The sequence below is a fragment of the Falco biarmicus genome, chromosome Z (genome assembly GCF_023638135.1).
Source record: "Falco biarmicus isolate bFalBia1 chromosome Z, bFalBia1.pri, whole genome shotgun sequence".
In the NCBI taxonomy this organism is placed as follows: Eukaryota; Metazoa; Chordata; class Aves; order Falconiformes; family Falconidae; genus Falco; species Falco biarmicus.
Window position 1 is genome coordinate 57,760,418 of NC_079311.1, and position 21,221 is coordinate 57,781,638.

General features: G+C 36.9%; 2 protein-coding genes across 4 annotated transcripts in view; one reads left to right on the forward strand and one right to left on the reverse strand.

Moving 5' to 3' along the window:
* The window catches only part of ZNF366 (zinc finger protein 366), a 214,968-nt gene that overhangs the window by 152,307 nt on the left and 41,440 nt on the right, over window positions 1-21,221 (reverse strand). The gene's annotated exons all lie outside the window — the stretch shown is intronic.
* The window catches only part of TNPO1 (transportin 1), a 59,699-nt gene that overhangs the window by 20,629 nt on the left and 17,849 nt on the right, over window positions 1-21,221 (forward strand). For all 3 annotated transcript variants that reach the window (XM_056323658.1, XM_056323659.1, XM_056323660.1), the window contains 12 exons: window positions 368-517; window positions 4,176-4,282; window positions 5,380-5,513; window positions 7,970-8,051; window positions 8,795-8,917; window positions 10,565-10,683; window positions 13,102-13,162; window positions 13,817-13,985; window positions 14,534-14,686; window positions 15,818-16,043; window positions 18,755-18,926; window positions 20,376-20,462. In XM_056323658.1, coding sequence (XP_056179633.1) covers window positions 368-517; window positions 4,176-4,282; window positions 5,380-5,513; window positions 7,970-8,051; window positions 8,795-8,917; window positions 10,565-10,683; window positions 13,102-13,162; window positions 13,817-13,985; window positions 14,534-14,686; window positions 15,818-16,043; window positions 18,755-18,926; window positions 20,376-20,462 — 1,583 coding nt within the window. The remainder of the gene's footprint in view (window positions 1-367; window positions 518-4,175; window positions 4,283-5,379; window positions 5,514-7,969; window positions 8,052-8,794; window positions 8,918-10,564; window positions 10,684-13,101; window positions 13,163-13,816; window positions 13,986-14,533; window positions 14,687-15,817; window positions 16,044-18,754; window positions 18,927-20,375; window positions 20,463-21,221) is intronic.

Below are 21,221 nucleotides of genomic sequence, written 5' to 3' on the forward strand. Positions count from 1 at the left end.
AGGCAAAAAGAGCTTAGTGGAGAGTACTCAAACTGTTGTCTGAACTTAAATTCTTACTCAGTTCAAATCAGTTCTGGTCACTTTGTTCTTACAGTTCACACTATATAACACTTAACTGTTAACATTGTTTAAAATCTTTTTTCCCCCTTCTCTCTCTAATTATTAATTTAATAGATTAGTAGAACAGCTGATATTTAAAGGGATCACAATACCTTATTTTGTAGAAAAATTGAACACTTTCTGTGGGAGTAGGGGGTGGAGGATTTACTATATATGTGTATATAAGTTTTGCTTTTTTGCATTGTTCTGGCAGTCTGCCTTATTCCTATGAGCTGATTGAAGGTTGACGAGTTATTTTCTGTTGCAGATGAACCAACACGTTCCTTGAGTGGTCTCATCTTGAAGAATAATGTAAAAGCACATTTTCACAACTTTCCCAGTGGTGTAACTGACTTCATTAAAAGCGAATGTCTGAACAATATTGGTGATTCCTCCCCCTTAATTAGAGCTACTGTAGGTAAGTTTGCTCTTATTGCTGTCTTTTGCTTAGTCTATTGCTTCACTAGTGATGTGAAGAGTTACTAAACTCCTAAAACTGTTTGCTTCTGGTAATTGTCACAACTTCACTGTTTAAATGCTGATATTTCTCTTCAGTGTGAATATCCAAGTGTCACACTTAATTTTGCTTTCTGTTCTCTTAGAATTGATTTAGCAATTCAGTTCATATCCCTTGAAATATAACTGAACAGAAGTTTTATTTGAATCTACTGAAATTGAGCTTGCTGCCAATTTCAGTGCCTAAAAACAGGGACAAGGTGAAGGTTTGGCTTTAGAACTATGTAAGCACTCCTCCTGCATCGATGAAACACTTCTGTTACCTGACTTCCTGCCCCCTATATGCAGACATACACACATCCCTTTGGGGAATCATTATACTATGCATAACGCATTCACATAATGACTTTCTGTTTTTAAATACCTTCTGTCGTAAAATGGTAGATGAAGTGTGGTGTGCAGAACATCATAGAACTGGAAGTGACCTAAGAGATGATCTAGTTCCTTTGAAGTTTTGTTGTTACATGGATTTCTGATTTCTTAGGTACTTCTTGTTTTAGTGCACCTCTTCCATAAAATATGCATATTTGCTTTATGTTTACGTATTTCTAGGTAAAGTTGCTTTTCTGTCTGCTTTTTGAGAATATGATTTCCTCCAGTTACTGCAATCATTGTAGTAATTTTCTTGTCCACTCAAAGAACTAGAAAAAAGTAGAATGAATATATATTTGAGTATAGTAGAGAAAATGAAGGTGAGTGTCTGTTCAGAAAGAAATTCAGCTTGTATCAGCTAATTCCTCTTACAAAATAATCTAATTTTTCTATAGGATTCCTTCTCCAGACATCTGGCTTAGGGACTGTGGACTAGAGAAAAATGCTCATCTCTTAGCTTTTTCCTGCTGTCTTGTCAGTTGTTAAGCTGCTTTACTATGAATTTTATTAATGTCTTGTTTTCTTAATGACACTAGAAACAAGTCTTTGAGTGGCAGGTACTTTCGTGATTTCAGTTTGTAGAAGAGTCACACTTGCTTGTTTGTTCATAGGAATTGTCAGTGGAGTACAATGATGTTGACTGAAGAATATATTCCAGCTCTATTTAGTTTACTGCCTTGGGGTTTTTTGGTGGTGGTGGTTTGTGTCATGGGTTTTTTTGGCGAGTGGGAGAGTTGTTTGTTTTCAAGCAGTTATTCTTGATTTCTGCTAGTACAAAATACTTGCCGATTAGTGGCTCAGTTACTGTTCAGCTCTAAGGGATCCTTTCAGGGATTATTCAAGCATGTATGAACTCTGAAGATGAGTAGCAACTGATGAACTGTATGCTTGCCTAAAAGTTGCTATTTAGTGCATGCCATTTAAACTAATGACATGTTGGATCCTTGTAGCCTTAATAATGAGATTGGTCCTGTGCTTGCTGGTACTAGCTAGGTGTAAATGTATTACTGACTATCTAGGCTGCCTTGGTTGCATATGAGTTGGCATGTGATAGAGCTGCTCTTTGGGATGTGTACTGGTTTTTGCAGTTCAAGCACAATCAATTTAATTAGTCAATTTCAGATAAGATCTCTGGAATTCTGATAGGAAGATGACAAGTACATCAAAATACCATCATAGAAGATTTAATGCAGCATTCACTCTCCTTTGTGGTTCCTAGCTTTTGCCTGGTAAACACTAGATGCTGATAATACCTTTTGGCCAAGGTAGAAGGAAACTAATTAAAGCCCATCCTCAGAATTTACCTCACTGAGGACAATGAGCATGGCAATAGAGTCGATTTTAGAACTGTGACTTGAGACCAAATGGTGACTACATACTGTTGTATTCTCACTTATCTTTTACCTCTTCCAATCCTGAAATGTGTACGAGTGTGGAACTTATCTGTGCTGTTTTTAAACAGCTCTGGGTATACTTGTAATATGCGCAAGTTTTACAGCTGAAGGAAAGACTCTTTGAAAACTGCTTTAAGTGTTCTTCCAAAAGGCTTATCCCAAATAGTAACAGGATAACCTAGGAGGAAATACTTCCAGATGCATAGGCAAAAAGTGATCTGAGGCCACTGCCTCTTGCAACAGAGCTGTGCGCAGTTTAGACCATTCATGTCATTATGAACTTTCTGTACAGGTCTGAAAAGAAGCCATTTAATGCTGTGCTAGTGTTTTTTAAATGGTAAGGGGACACTTCGGTGGGGACAAATAAAAAGAACAGTATCAAACTGTTCAGTTTTTGTGATGTTCATTTGTGATGTTCAGTTTAATTAAAAAGAAAAAAAAGTGGATCATTAAGCTGCAGTACAAGTAAAATAAGTATTTTTTTTATTAATGCATCTGATATTCTTTGTAGGACCATAATATTCAGGAGAAGTGCAGTCTTTAAGACTCCATAGATCTCCATAGGCATAGGGAATCTTTTCTATTCGTTGCAGTTATGAAGAGAACTGGACAAACTACTTCCGGACCTGTAAAATTGTGTTTTAATTCTGTCCCCATTTTTGCCCTTTGTCTTTGTGGGCTTTGCAGCCTATTGCATCAAAGAAAACATCATGCAAAATACTTTTTAAGTTACTGTGTGTCTTTATTTACTGTGTCCAGAATGTCCTTATCTCTGTAATGGTGTCCCATATTCTGGTGTAAACAACAGGAATTGTAACATTTTCTGCCAAAGAAAAATGGTAAATTGTAATTTGCTCAATGAAAAAGCTTAGGAAAGCTTTTTCATCACTTGTCACTTAGGAGATTGCTAGTTGTAGTATCAAGTTCTGTGTTCATACTCATTAGAACTAACTGCGAGTAGAATAACGAATTATGCTACCCGTTCCATTTTGTCCTGAGGCAAAATGGATTCATAGAAAGTCAGTCCTAGTTCATACGCAGCCTTCCATGTTCCTGCCACCTAATTAGTTTTTCCTGGGGTTTCTGTGTGTGCTGGAAACAGAGCTGACCTGTCTGTTTGCTGGATCTCAGTCAGCCAGCCAACCCCTAAAGGTGATCACTGGATGACCTGTTTTAGCGTGTAAGCTCTTAGTAGGTATTTCGGTCTTAGAATGCCTCCTTAATGTTTTGTGTAAGCACAGTAAAGTTGTGAACACGTAACTTACCACTGGGTTGTAAGTTTACTGAATGACAGATTCCCACATTCATGCTTTTGTATTATAATAAAGAAATTACTTGAGGTGGGTACTCTATATTTACTGGATGTCTAGATTTGTACAGTGTCTAGTAAATTTAGAGCCAAAGCTGCCATGCAGTGTTTGGGCATGATTCTTTCCTTAACTGGATTTACTTTGTGCTTGATTTCTCATGACTGAGTCCTTCATGGTAGCAGGAAGGGATAACCCACCTTTACATTTCAAAGCCCTTCAAATACCATTTGTGATTAAATGTACTTCCTGGTTTTATGACTGAGTCCTTCATGGTAGCAGGAAGGGATAACCCACCTTTACATTTCAAAGCCCTTCAAATACCATTTGTGATTAAATGTACTTCCTGGTTTTATGCTTGCCAGTTCTTTACAAAATAAGAAATTTCTTAACTACCTAGGTCTTTGAGAGGAATGAGAAAAATTGGTATGAAATATGTGAAGGTGTATATAAGATCTCATTTTCTTCATCCCTCTCATTCCTTTAGGCATTTTGATAACAACCATTGCTTCAAAAGGGGAGTTACAGAATTGGCCTGAACTCTTACCAAAGCTTTGCAGCCTGTTGGATTCTGAAGATTACAATACCTGTGAGGTAAGGAGACTTTTAGAAATAGAAGATTATAATTTGAATTTGATTATTTTTATCTCTCTTCATAGACACGATGTATATGTATAGTATTGCATGTGTGTGTGTGTATATGCACATATGTTCTCCTCAGAGAACAGTGGCTCAAATTTGATGCTTTTTTTCTGCCTGCATTCCATGTTCTTACTGTTTATCAAAACAAATTTGTTTTCTTTGCATAAAAGCAGAAAAAGACTGCAGATGGGTAGTCATAGTATGTCAGCAGAGAAATGTTCTCAAGTTTCCACTCTATGGTGCCTGATCTTTTAAGTGTCGTCAGCATCATCAAGTTGACCCTGAATTTTCTCTTACTTAAAAGTAATGTTCGTTATTCTTGTAACTTAATCTGGAAAAACAATCTGTCATTCCTGTGTCAGGGTGAAATGAGCTGTCTTGTCCAGTTTAGATGAAGACAAAAAAACCAAAACAATTGTTTTAAACTTTGAGGAGACAAAAAGCATTGTCTGATTTTAAAAAAATTTAAAATTGGTGATCACATGGTTTTAGTTACTTGATACTGTCTCCATTGAATGCGTGTGAAGCATTTTGCCTAAAGTAATCCTCAGAGATAGGATAATGGTCCAACACATCATGCTGTTATGTAGTGGTTTAGTGCTGCTTTCTCAAGGAAAAGAAAAAAGCACTTGAAAATGAAACTCAAATTGACCATCATATCCAGAGTTCTGTTTTGCCCCATAATAAACTATGAAAGGAAATACAGTTAGATATGTAATTAAATTGGATAGTTCTGCATGTGGACATTTATTTCTCAAATAATATCTAGCTTTTAAGCCTTTTTTTTTTTTAAATATGACTGAATAGATGGGCATGGAATGCTGAAATTAAAACTGACTCATCTAGCTTGAGAGTTTACAGGTGCAAGTATAAAGTGCTTAAAAGCCTTTAAGGATGTTTCAATTTAACTCCATATTTAGTTAGCTGCATTTAATGTGTTAACTAGCTATATTTACTGTGTTGTGCTGAAATTACCTGTTCTGTACAAAACCTGAAATGTTGCTTTCTTCAGAATGTGTAATAAGAGATTTTTATATTTTTTTAAACAGGGTGCTTTTGGCGCTCTTCAGAAGATATGTGAAGATTCTGCTGAAATTTTAGATAGTGATGTATTGGACCGACCACTCAATATCATGATACCTAAGTTCTTGCAGTTCTTCAAGCATAGCAGTCCAAAAATAAGGTAGGTTTAGGTGTTGTACTACAGTTTCCTGTTAATTTTTTTTTACATGAGCAGCAAGGTAGCCATTTTATAGATCTGTTAAAAATGTGTTTAATTTTTTAAAATGATTCTGCAGAAAGCCACAGAGATTCCATGTGTCAGTAATTTCCTTGTTTATCTGCTTAGTTAATAAATCAGTGTCACGTCATTATAAATCTTCCAAATGTGCAGTCAGCCTACAGTTTTGAAAATCACAGTTTCTTTGAAGTTTTTGCATGTTTGTATGAAAAATTCGATGCTGTGGTTAGAACTTTAATACTCTGATTAGAAAGAACAATTTTGCATTCACTTTGTAATGACTTCAGCAATGGGAGAGTCAATATTATTTTCCTGACAATAATTTCTGAGTTCTTGCAGAAAATGTTTTCTGCTTTAATTGCACCTAAGCCTAGAAAGCTCTTTATCTTTCAGCTGAATCAAGTTAAATGGGTTCATCGTCTTGTCACTGTAAAACTGTATTAATCTCTTCAAAGTAACACAAGTATAGGATAGGATAAAAATTCCAGAATTAAATTGTTATTGCTAATATTCATTACAAAGAACAGTAGCTTTTACCCTGAAACAAGCCAGCTGTGTGCCTCTGCCACAAAGGAGGTTGATGGTATCCTGGGCTGGAGTGCTGCCAGCTCGTTAAGGGAGGTGGTTCTTCCCCCTCATCTTCCAGATGAGGCCACACCTGGGGGTGGTCCAGTGTACTGTGTCCAGTTCTGGGCTGTCCAGTGCAAGAGAGACATGGACATACTGGAGAGAGTCCAGAAAAGGGCTGTGAAGCTGATGAAGGGACTGAAGCACCTGTCCTATGAGGAAAGACTAAGGGAGCTGGGTGGGACTCGGGGAGCTCATCAATGTATGTAAATACCTGAAGGGAGGGAGCAAAAATGACATGGCCAGTCTCTTTCCAGAGGTGCCTAGTAACAAAACCAGAAGCAACAGACACAAACTGAAACACAGGAGGTTCCCTCTGAACGTCAGAAAACATTTTTTTTACTGTGAGAGCAACCAAGTACTAGGACAGATTGCCTACAGAAGTGATGGAGCGAGTCTTCATTCTTGGAGATACTCTGAAGCCACCTGGACATGGTCCTGGGCAATTGGCTGTAGGTAGCCCTGCTTGAGCAGCGGGCTTGGACCAGTTGACCTCCAGAGGTGCCTTCCAACCTCAACTGTTCTGTGATTCGCTGTAATTCTGAAAAATTTGGTTTTTTAACTCCTGTTTGAAAGTTAATTGGAAAGATTCTGCATGTTGGAGGTGGCAATTCTTTATTGCCTGCAGTAGTTGATGGTGAAGACTAAAAGGAAGAGTGTAACCTGGAATATTTCATGATAGGATTCAAATAAGATTTAGAAAATCACCTAAAATAGATGCACACTAAGAAAAATGGGTAACAAAGCATGAACTTGCTCTTATTATTGACAAACTTAATACTACTTCCCTGGAGCTGGAAGAGATGAGAAAAACATGCTTTTTTTCCTTACCACATTATACAGTCTTCACTTTTTTCCTGTGCTGCAATGTTTGTGGCTTTGAAACTGTTAAACGAGTTTCAAGTTTGAAGCAGGCCACCTGCTGACCTGCAGCCTGGTTTCAGTGCACAGTGCTGAAGTATGAAAACTGCTAGTAGTGTCAGTAAAATACTTTCTATTTAAATCTCTTTAAAAAGAGACAACTTTTGAACCATGTTTTGAGGCAGCCTTCCAAGAAACATCTGAACAGATTTGGAGTTACATTAGTAAAAATACTTTAATGGATCTTCAAAAGCTTTAACAGGTAGTTTTACATTGTGCCTTTACTTAGGGAATTTGACTTTTGTATCTGAGAATGAAAGAGACCTGTAAGTAGTGGCTTGCATGAAATGAAAAGGAAGAACTAACGTTTCTCTTTTTGGTATGTTTCTACCAGAAGTGTTTGAGTATGTATCCTACTATACGTGTGTGTTGTTCAAAGCTACAGCTATATTGTTGACAAATACAGGTCTTGCTAAATACTAAAACTATTGCAAAGGCAGTTGGATACTTAACAACAAAGAAGGTCATGCTAAAATGTCACTATTTCACTATGTTAACTTGTATGGAATTGTTAATAGCTAATAAGATCAGTAATGATAATATACTGAAAAAGAACATCCTTACATACTGTTTGGAACAAACGTGCCAGGTGTAGTCATTCTGCTCTTGTTTTTATTTACTGAATACTGTATTTTAAAATATTTATTAGATATATCAGAGTATAAGGTGGTACTTAAGATGTGGTTTAGTAATTTTGGTTGGTAATACTGCAGATGTGCAGATTTGTTCCCCCTTGCCTCTAGAAGATGTTCGAACCTTGCAGTTTGCTTCCTAATGTTTTCAATTTTATGAGCAGTTTAGAAATTGTTTGTAACTCAAAAAAGCATATATTTTAACTGTTCCATTTGTAGGTCTCATGCTGTTGCATGTGTCAATCAATTTATCATCAGCCGAACTCAAGCTCTTATGTTGCACATCGATTCTTTTATTGAGGTGGGTGTGCATTCTTGGTTTGGGGGGGTTGAGTCAGATTACATGTCTGATTTATCAAGAGTTTTGAATTATGTTTTACAACCGCTTCTGCCCTCAAACTCCTCGTTTCTGGCTGCCCATTTTTACTTCAATCCCCATGGATTGAAGTTCATTCTGTATGCTTATGCTCAGAATTGATTAGTCTAAGCACTCTTCCAGCCCAAAAATAGTATTTTGAAAATGCTTCCTCTTCCTAAGTAGAGGAAACACTTGTTCATAAAGGTGTAAAAATAATGGCAGCAGTCTGTCACTTAACTGTGATGGAAGGTGCAATACAAGGCTCATCATGTCACGTGGGTCCATCTGGGTGTCTCTGAATACTGCTACTGAATATGGATAACAAGAGTGGTATTTTAGGTTATCTAGAGTATTTAATTTGATGCTGTTGTTACTGACAGAGTTTTCTGGCTTCGGAAACATGGAGAACTTAATTCGTGTTCAGGAGGAAAAAAAAGTCTAGGAAATGCTGTTCTTGTGTCCATGCTAATATTACATAGTGTTTTGTTTATGTGTAAAATACACATCAAGAGTCTGTAGAGTTCATTTGATAAACCATATGTCTTTAAGAAATAAAATGGTATTCTGAGGTGTGGGAGAGTACAGAAGTACATATGTGCATACTTTTGCTTGCCAGTAATGTCAATTTAAATACAAGTTGAACTAGCTGAACAAGGGATTTTTATACTGGTACTGGTTTCCAACAGAATCTGTTTGCACTTGCTGGTGATGAGGAGCCTGAAGTGCGCAAAAATGTTTGCCGTGCTCTGGTAATGTTGCTGGAAGTTCGAATGGATCGCCTGCTTCCACATATGATTAGTATAGTTGAGGTGAGTCATTTCCCAAACTGCATGCTGAAAAACCTGTTTGGGGTTGCAGAAATAAATTTTTAAAAAGCAGCTTTCATCAGAACAGGTATGTTACTCTTGCACTTGTTTACTCTTAATTTTCCTTCAAGACTTGAGATTGCAAAACTTTCTTATTAGCTAATTGCCAACTTGACATTGTGTTTGATAGGCAATGTCTATGGCAGTTTATTCTTCATTAAGTTAATTGATCCGGAAACAGTCAGGATCAGCTATACTATGGAGCAGCCAGGCACTGCTTGACCCCCAAGTGAGAAGGTAGTGTTAAAAATCTAGTGCTAGTGCTGATACTGCCATAGTTTACACATTGAAGCTGTCACTTTTTTGGGATGTGTTGACCATAACAAGGATAAGGCATGTTATTAAATATAGCTGAGATGCTCTTTGAACTACTAACAATGTTGTCTCCCATTGCATTCAGCTGTAGAGGTTAATGTCGTTCAACAGTTCCTTTCCCTTTCTAAATTAGTGGAGACTTGTCTACCAGAGGACCAGTTGGCTTTGGATTTTCAAGCCCTCTGGGGGAAAAATGCCAAATCTCTTAAGGTACATTAAGGAAGTCTTGGCTGCAATGAGTAGGACATTTTTCAACTCTTCTGAGCTGCAATCTGTTGACAACTCAGAATAGAGCAGTATTTCTGTTACTGTGAGTTCTTAATCGCAATAGTGAACCTTTAGGAGCAGCTTGTGATTTAGTGCAATTCTGTAGGAAGGGGTGCTGTTCTTGGCAAGTCGTGCATCCCTGAAATGCATAAGGACAATAAAGGTCCCTCCATTTTATTTAATTATGAGAATAAAATGGTATTCTGAAGCAACTGAAGAGGGATTTCTTTTGCTCTAAATTAGTGTACGAGGAAAGGTGGCTGCACGGGCTTCCGTGAGGTTTTCTAAACCGAATGGGAGAACCAACTGTTTCAGAAATAAGGGCTGACATGAAAGAATACAGAAATTACTATTTTGGATGTTGCAAGAGCCTTCCCTAAATCATTTTGGCAGTTGTCTGTAAGAAATTAATGTACCAGCATTAGGCTTTCTGTTTGTGCAGCTATTTGATTATTTATGGATTAAATTTTAATAGCAAGCTGAAAGATTTTATACTGAATCTCTGAATTGCCGTTCATGCTAGAAAAATGTGAGATTGCCACCCCCTGGTTATAGGTTCTACTTAATTACATCCTGTCAGGTAATCAAGATTTGGAGGGGAAGCTTTTTTTATGGTACTGGAAATAAAAAGTATTTCCATCTTACTAAGGGTATAGTTGTAACTTTTTTATTCAAAAGTACAAAGGGGGAGTAAAAAACCAAAAATCTATTCACAGGAGACTGCTTTTAATTATCTTGGGTCTCTGCAGTTTCTGGGTAATAATGCTCTTGCTTAATCAGTGCAGAAATTTAGAATTAAATTATCGAGCATTAAGAAGGAAGTCCCTTAGCTTGTTCTCTCACCAGCCTTAAGCAGTCTCTTATGTCTGTTTCTTCTGTTTGCCCCAAGAAACAAAATTGCTATGGTAGCATAGTCTGGTTTTGCAAATGCATTTTCCAATGTTGGTACCTTCTTCTGGACACTTAAAATTTCAATTTATACAAGTAATTTATTTTCATATTGTGTAGTACATGCTTCAAAGGACCCAGGACCAAGATGAAAATGTGGCTTTGGAGGCTTGTGAGTTTTGGCTGACTTTGGCTGAACAGCCGATTTGTAAAGACGTATTATGTCGGCATCTTACTAAGTAAGTATTAAGAATTACAACTCCATTTATTTTGAAATAGTCATTTTTATACTTCAGTTCATTTGTTCCTGGTTACTTTTATAAAGAATGTATCTAGCTTGCAGCATTCTTCAAAGAATTTTCCTGTCGCTAGTTCTTGTGCATAGTGAAAATGCTGTAGGACAGCGTTCATTGAAAAGAATTCTGAGGATTTCAGACCAGTGACCTCCAGAAGCAACCCATACTGTGTCACTGTACTGCTTTACCTCAAGCTTAACAGGCTGTTAAGCTTTACATGGATGCAAAGGTGTGCTAACATGCACTTAATCTTCAACATACATCTCCACATGACAGTATCTATAATATCTGGTATACTGGTGTACTGTAAGCACATCGTGACTCCATGTTGTATGTGCATAGTCATGCAGAGGGATCTCCATTTTAACAAGAATGTAAACCAGCATGACATCAGTTGGATTTAGGAATTAAATTTATATTAATTTCTATTGCAATTTGAAGTTAACGAAAGCTTGTGCAATGTGTTCCTTCATACTTCTGCGGCCTGGTATTTGTTTCAAAATGTATTTTTTTTTTTAAGTTTCAAGAAGTTCCCTTATGCCTCAAAATGTTGATCTTTGATTGAATACGTGTTTTTGAGATGTCAACATCTGCATGTCTTTGTCAGTGCTTGTCACTTTTTTTCCAGATTAATCTGAAGTCTTCTGCAATAGGAAATGAATTTTTTTCAGTGTTCACAGTAAATGGATATTCTTTGGTTTTGTATATGGTGGAAGGTTTTTGAAATTACTGGGGCAGTTCTCTCAAGATCTGGAGTGAAAGAACAGAATCACAGACAGATGCATTTTTCTTAGCAATAAATCAGCAAAATTTCAGTTTTTGTAAGCAGTTAGGAAGTAGAAAGGAATGAAATACCTACTGTAGCAGTGGAGGGGAATAAAAGCTGAAAACAGAACCAATGTTATGAGAAATAGTTTTGAAGTTTTAAAATGGTTTTACTTAGTTCCTACTCTTGTAGCTCAAAAGGCAAAAGAATGATAGCATAATTCTTGAGTACCCAACATGTATATGTATGTGAATAATTGTAGTTTTTAACTACTAGTTAATAACTTTATACTGAGAATAGCAGTAGTTATTAATTACTAGCTAATAACTACTTGTATTAAACCTCTTTTGGCCTACATGAACATTGACACTGCAGCAGGATCATACTCACTCGATTTTTATTTTTCTTAAAAAAAGCTTTAAAATTTCTAGAAAAACAAATGTGAGTAACATTACATTTCTCGATCTTTCAGTGTCATGCTTGTTGAAAGCAACTTACTTGTTAGTGAGTCCTGTTTGACTAGTGAGCTATATAAGTTTGTCAATACTTGATGATAATCTTAAAATTTTATATATTAAACTAAAAGTGGGACAAGATCTTCTAAAAACCTGTTCATGTGGAATCTAACATCTTGTTCCATTCTGCTCCTGCAGGCTTTCTTATAAATTGCATGTCTCCTGCATACTTCATGAAGTATGCTGCAGAAATGCCAACGAATTAGTGATAATGTGTGTAATTACTGTTCCTTCATTAAAAGGTCAGAAGGTAATGTGCCATTGCAATGCCTGATTATTACTGGCCTGGTACCTTCAAAAACTAATACTCCTCACCTGCACTGTATAGAGAGATTGAGTCTGTCACTGCTACTGGGTCAGTCCATGATCATTATTAGCTTATCTTGGCTTGTAATACATATTTTTATGGATTTTTTTTCCTTTTTGTGGAGAATGTGGTTTTTTCCCAAGCATTTGATGTTTTTTGTCTTAGTACTTTTTTAAACTGTACGTCTGTAAAGTGAAGTCCCATAGCCATAACCAGTTTTAATAGCAAAGTAAGTCCTAATACAGATTAGTCAAGATCTCTGCAATGCTGGGGACTTGTCTTACTGAAGTAGTCACTAAAGGATAGGAGGGCTTAATGTAATTAGCCTTGTATCTTTAAGAGTAGTGAGGTAGAGTCGTCGGCAATAACTAAACAGTGACAAGTACTATTGGTGAGAGCCAACTTAGGCACATGATGGGAGTTTGAATTCTTACTGAAAACCTTTAGACTTAATTTCTGAAAGGTGCTTCAGAGTAAATCCATCATATGGAAGAATATCTGGTTTTTAAAATTTAAAACTTAGTTCTGCCATCTGGCTACCTCTAGTTAAAAGTTTGTAATTTGAAACAAACACTTTTTCAGATTTCAAAGTATTGATTAACCTTATGACATGGAGCTTGGTTTAGAGACTAGCTTTTGTTGTCAGGCTAAGTGGGGTTTTTCTTGGTTTGGTTTGGGCGGTGGGGGTTACAACCAAAATTATGGCCCAGGTAACTGAAAACTGGCTTGCTTTTTTATGTGTTACTTTGACATGTATCAATATTTCTTTGTAGGCTGATACCTGTGCTGGTAAATGGTATGAAATATTCAGAGATCGATATTATTCTGTTGAAGGTAAGCATCAACTTTTTTTACTCTTACAGAGTATCTGGTTAGCTTCTGACCTGTTAATCAGAATGATTCAGACCAGAATGGGCAGGTGCAGCCTACCATCCGTCAATGGAGAATTAGCTTTCCAGGGCAGGGTGTGCTGTTCCAAATACTAAATACAACTGCTACCATGTTTGTTGGGAAACACTTGGCGAGCTTTCCTGCTTTGCCCCTGTCCCCTCTCCCCCCGCTCAGACAGAGCTGTGATACCATTACCCATGAACTACTGCAACAATGCAGCTTGAAAAAGAAGTTCAGAATTAGTTTTGATGCCTTCCAGGTTGAATACATGGCTTTTTCCATCAATACATTTTAGAGTATGTCTGTGTACCAGAATTTGTCTATCACTTCTTTCAATTTCATTTCCGTCAAGAGCAGTTTCTTGACAAGAAGGATACCATGTGTGTGAGCTTACTTTTCTTGCTTATATTTTCCTGTTGTTTTTCTGGTAAATGTGGCAGCAGAATGCAGGAACAGCAGCATTTTTAGTTAGCTGGCCAGCACAAGTGGAATGTGAATCTTTTATATGCTTATAAAATCTTGAACTAAAACTACGTTCTTAACTTGCTCAAGCAATATAGTTGGACTAGTTTGTCTGATAAATCATTTTGATGACAGGGGGATGTTGAAGAAGATGAAGCTATTCCAGACAGTGAGCAAGACATACGACCTCGTTTTCATCGTTCACGGACAGTGGCTCAGCAGCATGAAGAAGATGGTATTGAAGATGATGACGATGATGATGATGAACTTGATGATGATGATACTATTTCTGACTGGAATTTAAGTATGTCAGAGTAACGTGTAAAATGTTTTTAAACTTGCATAATACAAGAACCACAGTAAAAAGGGGACTTTGCTTATAGGAATGCTGAGGCTTTGCTTTTGAATACAAAAAAACTATCTGCTGACATCATTGGTGGGAGGGGTGGAGGGGAAGTCTTTCAGATTGACTTACGTAAATGTATTGGCAAAATCTAGCCATTGGTAAGCTTATTTTGAGTATGGCAGATTGAGCTACAAATATTTACTGGATGCAGTTCAAGATAACTTTGGGGCTTAGAATTTTAATTCTACAAGATAATAAAAATCACGTATCACCTACTTCAGTTGAAAAAACCTCTTACACATTGGTAGATGGAGGAGGTTTAATAACCCTTTCTTTTACTTCAGTCTTCCCTCTAAAATTGGTTTGTTTTGTTTTGGGTTAGTTTTGGGTTTTTTTTTAACATGGTACTACTGACAGCCATTACTGGTAGTTCTTTTGAGGATTGTATTGCCTAACTGCAGCTACTTGTATAATAAGCAGAGACTAACGCTCTTAATTCCCCTCAGGAAAATGTTCTGCTGCTGCTCTAGATGTCCTAGCCAATGTGTTTCGTGATGAACTTCTGCCACACATCTTGCCCCTTTTGAAGGAATTGCTTTTCCATCCTGAATGGGTAGTTAAAGAATCTGGTATCCTTGTTCTTGGAGCAATTGCAGAAGGTAAGACAACAGTGCATGCTGAATTAAGCAGCTGTGTGATTCCTTCCAGGTGAATTTACTTATGCAAACAAGTATATGTCCTTAGCTGGTTTGGTTTTGGTCATCTATGTCCACATCTACTAATGGGTGATTACTGTTACTTAATTCTTCATTTTCAAATCCATGAATGTGTGGGAGGCTAAATAGCTTAGATAAATTATTTTCTCTCTTTCTTAACTTTCTTAACTACAGCAACAGAACATATTTATTGGTCTCTTGTGAAATAACACCTTAATTTCATAGAAGAGTAATACTTAATAAATTTGAGCCTTACATTTCATCCAAGTGTTTTCAGAAGACCACCACTCCTGTGACTTGAGTGCCCTGAGGTGCTTATTGTGGATGGTTCTCCAATTTAAATATGATAGCTTCCATTCCTTTGTACTTAGTCTTGCGCGCCTTTTTGCCTGCATTTCTATCCTTTTTGCAAGCTGCAGGAATCTATTTGTGTCAGTGCCAAGATTATTTTTCTCTTCCAACAGTGCCTAGTAAACATACTGTTTTCTTTGTTACTAGAAAACCTTTTTTTTTTTGTTGGTTTTGATTTTAAGTCAGGCCAAGGTAAAAGTAATTCTGGCAAATCTCAGTGTATTAGTGCTCTTGCTGACTTGAAATGTGTCGCTTTTGTTGCTGGTCAGTATTTGTATGGTATTAGGAGAAAACAAGAAGAAATTTAAATTTCTTAAGGTATCCTTTTTAATGATGTGATGATTTGTTGTCAAGATCAAGTCTTTCTCTGCTTGGCGTCTTGGTTACTCTTGAGTAGGACCTCCAAATTTTATAAACTCATTTAATTCGGATGTACTTGCCATACTCCGTTTAATAAAGAAGAATTTCTGCAGAGTAGAAGGAAGCACTGAAATTGAAATATAGATTAAATGAATCTAAGTTTGGTTGAGGATTTTAATTATTATTTAAGTAAAGTTTCTTTTTAGGACAATGTAAATTAGGTAGACTTGGTTTGTATATTGTTAAAATGTATTCCTGTTTATGTAAACGAAACATACAATGAAAGTATGCCCCTTCTAGGAAACAAAACAACAGAACTTTTTGTTAATTCTGGTACTGCAATAGCTGTCTTTTTCTTTCTAGGCTGCATGCAGGGTATGATTCCATATCTTCCTGAGCTGATCCCTCACCTTATTCAGTGCCTCTCCGACAAAAAGGCTCTTGTGCGCTCCATTACATGCTGGACTCTTAGTCGCTATGCACACTGGGTAGTTAGTCAACCCCCAGACACATACTTGAAGCCATTAATGACTGAGTTGCTAAAGCGTATCCTGGATAGCAACAAGAGAGTACAGGAAGCTGCCTGCAGGTGAGCCAAAGCTTGAGCAAAAAGCACTATCCATGACACTGCTTTTTCATGGGAAGCTGTTTTAACCAGTGAATGCATGACTCCGTTTCTAGCTTTTACTGTATTTCCTTCTTTTAAACTTGAGTAGATGCAGCTGCTTCTGAAGTAGTCAAAAACTACTGTGAGTTGTAATAACATGAAAAAAGTTATTTTGTATTTCTCTTGTCCAGTTTGTTTTCAGAGTATATGACTCACCAATCTCAGTAATTTATTGTAGTAAAAGGAACTACCTGTTTGTAACACTTTTTTTTTATTTTATTTCACTGACCTGGAATATGGCTTTTTTCTGATATGCCTATGAGTAAGGTTGTTACTGTTTGCAGTGGAAAACTATCCTATCATTGGATTAATGATGTTTATGTTTAGCTCAGGATTAACAAAACATTTGGGTTACGGTTATATCAAGGGATATTCTCTTTCTTTTGAAGGGAGAACCTGGGATATACGATTCTCTTCTTCCCCTTGTTTGACTATTTTTTTTTTTAATTAATAAATTAATGGTTCCATTAATGGACACACCATTAATGGAATGGAAATATGTGGACCTCTTGTGCAGGAAGCTCATAAATAAAGCTTTTACATGTCAATTTGTGTGGGGCAGGAGTATACACAGCAGACTGCCAAGAAGGTTTCTTCATAAAGCAAAGTTAGATCTGCATCTGATTGTATTCTAAATACTTGAACCAGGTAGCATTATTATTATTATTATTATTATTATTATTAGTGGTGGCAGAGGTAGAATGATGATGATGATGATTACTACACCCCACCCCCAATATCAGTAGTGGCTAAGGACAAGGCTGAGGTCAGAGTTCTTGTGATAAGCTTTGCCCAAAAAGGGACAGATGTATACTTGCCTGAGAACACATACAATGAATTTAATGATTAGTGAATTAGAGTATTAAATATGGTTTCCTTTTTTTCTCTAAATGTTTTCCAAGATTAGGCTAGCAAATTTGTTGGGCTTTAACACCTGCTTCGTTCTGTCTTTTCATAGTGAGTCTTCTGTTCCTTCCTGAATGAGCACAAAAATGTTGATATAACACTACTTCATGCATTTTCAGATCCAGGGAATCAGATTAAGTACAGATTCTACTAAAAAAAACCCAAACCACACCCACCCTCACCCCAAGAAAACCAACCCACACTTCTGATTATACATTCCTTGTCCAAAACATGGTTGAAATGTGCATGTAGTTGAACACAGCTATGTTGCAGTTGTTAAATAATCTCATGTAGAGCTTTTGAAGAAAGTGCAATGGGCAGTCAAAGCAGTTAAGTTGGTAGGAAAGAGATAAAATGGAAATATTAAAAATAACAATACACCTGATTACTGTTTTTATTTAAAGGTCAGTGTCAAACTTATAGCACATTTTTAAATGCTTTCTTTAGAGCAGAGATTCAGTAAAATTACTGTTGCAGCTAAAAAATAAACTGGGAGACTTCACATTAAGGAAAATGTAGAGCTGTTACAAGTCAAAACATACTCACTAGCTTTCTAAATTGCAAGGAAATACCATGGTCCTTCCTGGAGAGGAGCAAAATGCGGCATCCCTACAGTCAATAATTGCACAGTTAATTTCTACCAAACTGAAAATTGGTAGGATACTGGATGTTTTCATCATTGACTTCTGTATCCTAGCCAGATGTCTTAGCTTTCGTTTTTGTGCTGTTGAGAAACTGCTTCTTTAGTTGGTGACACCCAAAAAGGTAGTTTACTGAAACATGTTTTCCTGCTCACATTGGATGGCTTTCTGGAAGAATACTTCATAATAATATAAGTTATAAATAAGTAAAATAAGAATGCTAGCCACTTAGCATTCACAGTTGCATTGTGTTAAGAAAAAGGCATTTCTGTATTTGGTAGCACAGCAATAGGGAATGGTTTGCCTCGTGCGGTGATGCATGCATTTTTAGTGCAGGGATAGGCTAATAATAATCCTGCTGACACAAGCTAGGCCAGTAAATCTTCAATAGCTCATATTTTTTTCCTTTCTTTAGTGTTTCTCTCTGAAGCAGTATATCCAGGGCGGGGGCGGGGGGGTGCGCAGAAGAGTAAGTTTTGTTTGGTTTGGGTCAGTTTTTTTAATACTGTTGTTGAAACACTTGACAGACAACCTGAAAATTTTCCATGATGCCATGACATGTGTTTTGACCAAGCCTGGCTGAAATTGTTTATCCTCTGTCTTTGCTTTTGGTTTCCTGTGTCTTTCTCTATCTGTTTTCTATGCAGTGTACAGCTGAGAGTACAGGCTGATTTTGGCATAATACTGGCACAACAGCACTACCGCTTGTAGGTGCAGCTACAGCATACATTAACAATGTGGGCCATTTTTAAATTAAGTAAACAGCTTTTTGTTTAACCATTTCAGTTAGTATATTATAACTAGTTTACAGTAATGCTTTTCTTGGTCAGGGCTTCTTGTGTATACCTAAAGGGTTTTACAACAGTTTTAATTTTTTTCATCACAACGTAAGAGCCGAATCCTTACATGCTCAATCAAAATAGATCAAGGTTATCTCAGTAATACCATCTTGAAAACACATCTTTGATGAATTTTAGGACTAAATACAGCTTTATGTTTAAACAGAAGTGGATTGTGTGGTGCATTTGGGGTCATCTTGTTTTGTTTTTTCCAAGATACTAACTGGCCTGTTTTTTTGTCCCTCAGTGCCTTTGCTACTCTAGAAGAGGAGGCTTGTACAGAGCTTGTTCCTTATCTTGCATATATACTTGACACTTTGGTCTTCGCATTTAGTAAATACCAGCATAAAAATCTGCTCATTCTTTATGATGCGATAGGAACTCTAGCAGATTCTGTAGGACATCATCTAAATAAACCAGTGAGTATACCTTATGTTCTGTAGCAGCAGTCATAATTGAAAAACTGATTCAGTGGGTTTTGTAGTGTGCTTTACATGTTACAAAACAGAAATGCTGATATTTTCTGATACTAAATATTCACAGGTAAATTACATAGACTGCATGTAGTTTTCCCACTACATAAATACTTGCTATTTTGAATAAACAGTGGTGTGTGTGGTGGCTTGTGAAATGTGCTTCTCATCATATTTTTTCTCAGGCTCAGAATTATTTAGCTCAGAAGAGGTATATGTATCGCTATGGGACTTTAAAGGAATTGGCGGAACGTGTATTTTAATTTCCAATGGCCACTTTTTTTTGGTAACCACTTTAAGCATAGCTAAGCTGCTTTGTGTGTCTCCAATGTGTTGGAGCACATCATCACTAGAAATTGCTTTATCAGAGAGTGGGACAGCCATCCATTGTATATATAAAAACTTTGTCTTTGGACAAAGCACAGATAATTCACAAGAAAATACAGTGGGGGTTTCTTTTAGTGTACATATATTAATTAATAGAATATGTATACATGTCACCTGCATGCATCTTATGTTGGTTATTGAAATTTGTTTTATTTCTCTGGAGTGCTTCACTGACATAGACACACTAGAATAAACCAGTTTGAGTTGTTTTCATGGCATTGTACTTGCCATCCGTGACCCCACACCATCAAAGGACCTCTTTTTCAGTCTCTTTTTGGCTCTGACCACCTTGACATTTGACAATACCAAGAGGAAGCTAAATGGGAGCTCCTGGTGATGGTGGGACTTTCTTCAGTCACTTAGAATTTTATGTCATTGGACAAAGCATTAGCTGGCAGCATCTGTTGGCTTTTTAGATACCTTCTGGGAGCAACAGCACTATAGGGTTACTTTATTCAATGACCTTGTGACTGTGGCTGTGCAGTGACAGGGAAGATGGAACACCTTTATTCAGAAGGGTTAAGTGTCCTTCTGGAGGGACAGGAAGTTACTTTGTTCATGGATGCTTAATTGCTTGAGGAAGAAATTTCAGGAACTTGGGAGGATAGGGTTGTAGCACCAGGACAATGGGAAATCATTGAGAAAAGCAGGTGGCAGATGTACAGCCAGAGCACACTGCTAGTAAAAACATTTTCCCTAGCCTCTAAGGCAATCACAGAGTTTTGTAGCAACCCAGGCAGCTAGTCTGAAACTAAACCTGGAGGAAAAGATTCACTCTGCAAAGGTACATACAGGCTTCAGCAAAAAATCTTAAGACAAAAATTGTAAATTCTCTTGTTAAGCTACTTCTACACATTGCAACAATGATTGAATTACAGTACATCGGGGGAGAGGGGTGTTGCTGAAAAAGAATATATATTGATTCTTAATACATCAGTTTCCTAGCTTTGAAATGAAATGGTATGCAGTGAAGTGTTTCAGCAGCTGATGTGTTTTCATCCTGCACAGGAGTATATTCAGATGCTAATGCCTCCATTAATCCAGAAGTGGAACATGTTGAAGGATGAAGATAAAGATCTCTTCCCTTTATTAGAGGTAAATATTAAAATTTGAGTATTTTTTATCAATTTATTTTAGGAATTACACTTTCTACCAAAGATGCTCCCACTAGGAAGCATGACTATAAAAGCTGACAGAGTTTTCCATTATGGCGAAAATATTCTGGCCATAGTAAGAAAATCTTGTGACTGAGGAAATATCATTAGGTTTGGCAGAAATCTATCTTTTTTTTCACACACACACACACCCCGCCATTCTGGAGTGTTTTCTTCGGGATTCTTCTAGGAAAAAGAAATGTTCCATCCTCCTTTTATTCTTGTCTACTCTCTCCTTGGTCTCCATCCCTTCATTAAAACTGTTGTCAGACAGCCTGAAGGTACGAACCAGACCATGTAGTCTATTCTGTACTTCCTGAGCGTGAAGCAGGAAAGCACCTCTAGAAAAATTATTTTCATAACTCTTAGGTAGTGTTAGGGCTTGCACATGGTCAAGATACTGAAGTTTAGTGTAAGTCCCGGCTGAATTATCCTAATTGGTTTTGTATGCACTTTCTTGGGTACCTCTAAGAAGATGCTGCTGCTGAGAAGTTTTCTCAACTGGCATGCATGGGAGAGAGTAGTAACTTGCTGATAGTTGCCTTGGCTCAGCTAATCCGTACCGCCTTTCTAGGTTGTGTTTACTTAATCAGTTACATGTGCATATGCTTAAAATACTAATATCTTTTACTTTACCTCTCCCAAATAAAAGGCACTTCACAGGTGTGAAAAAAGTAGTGACTGTTTTCTCTCTCTCTCT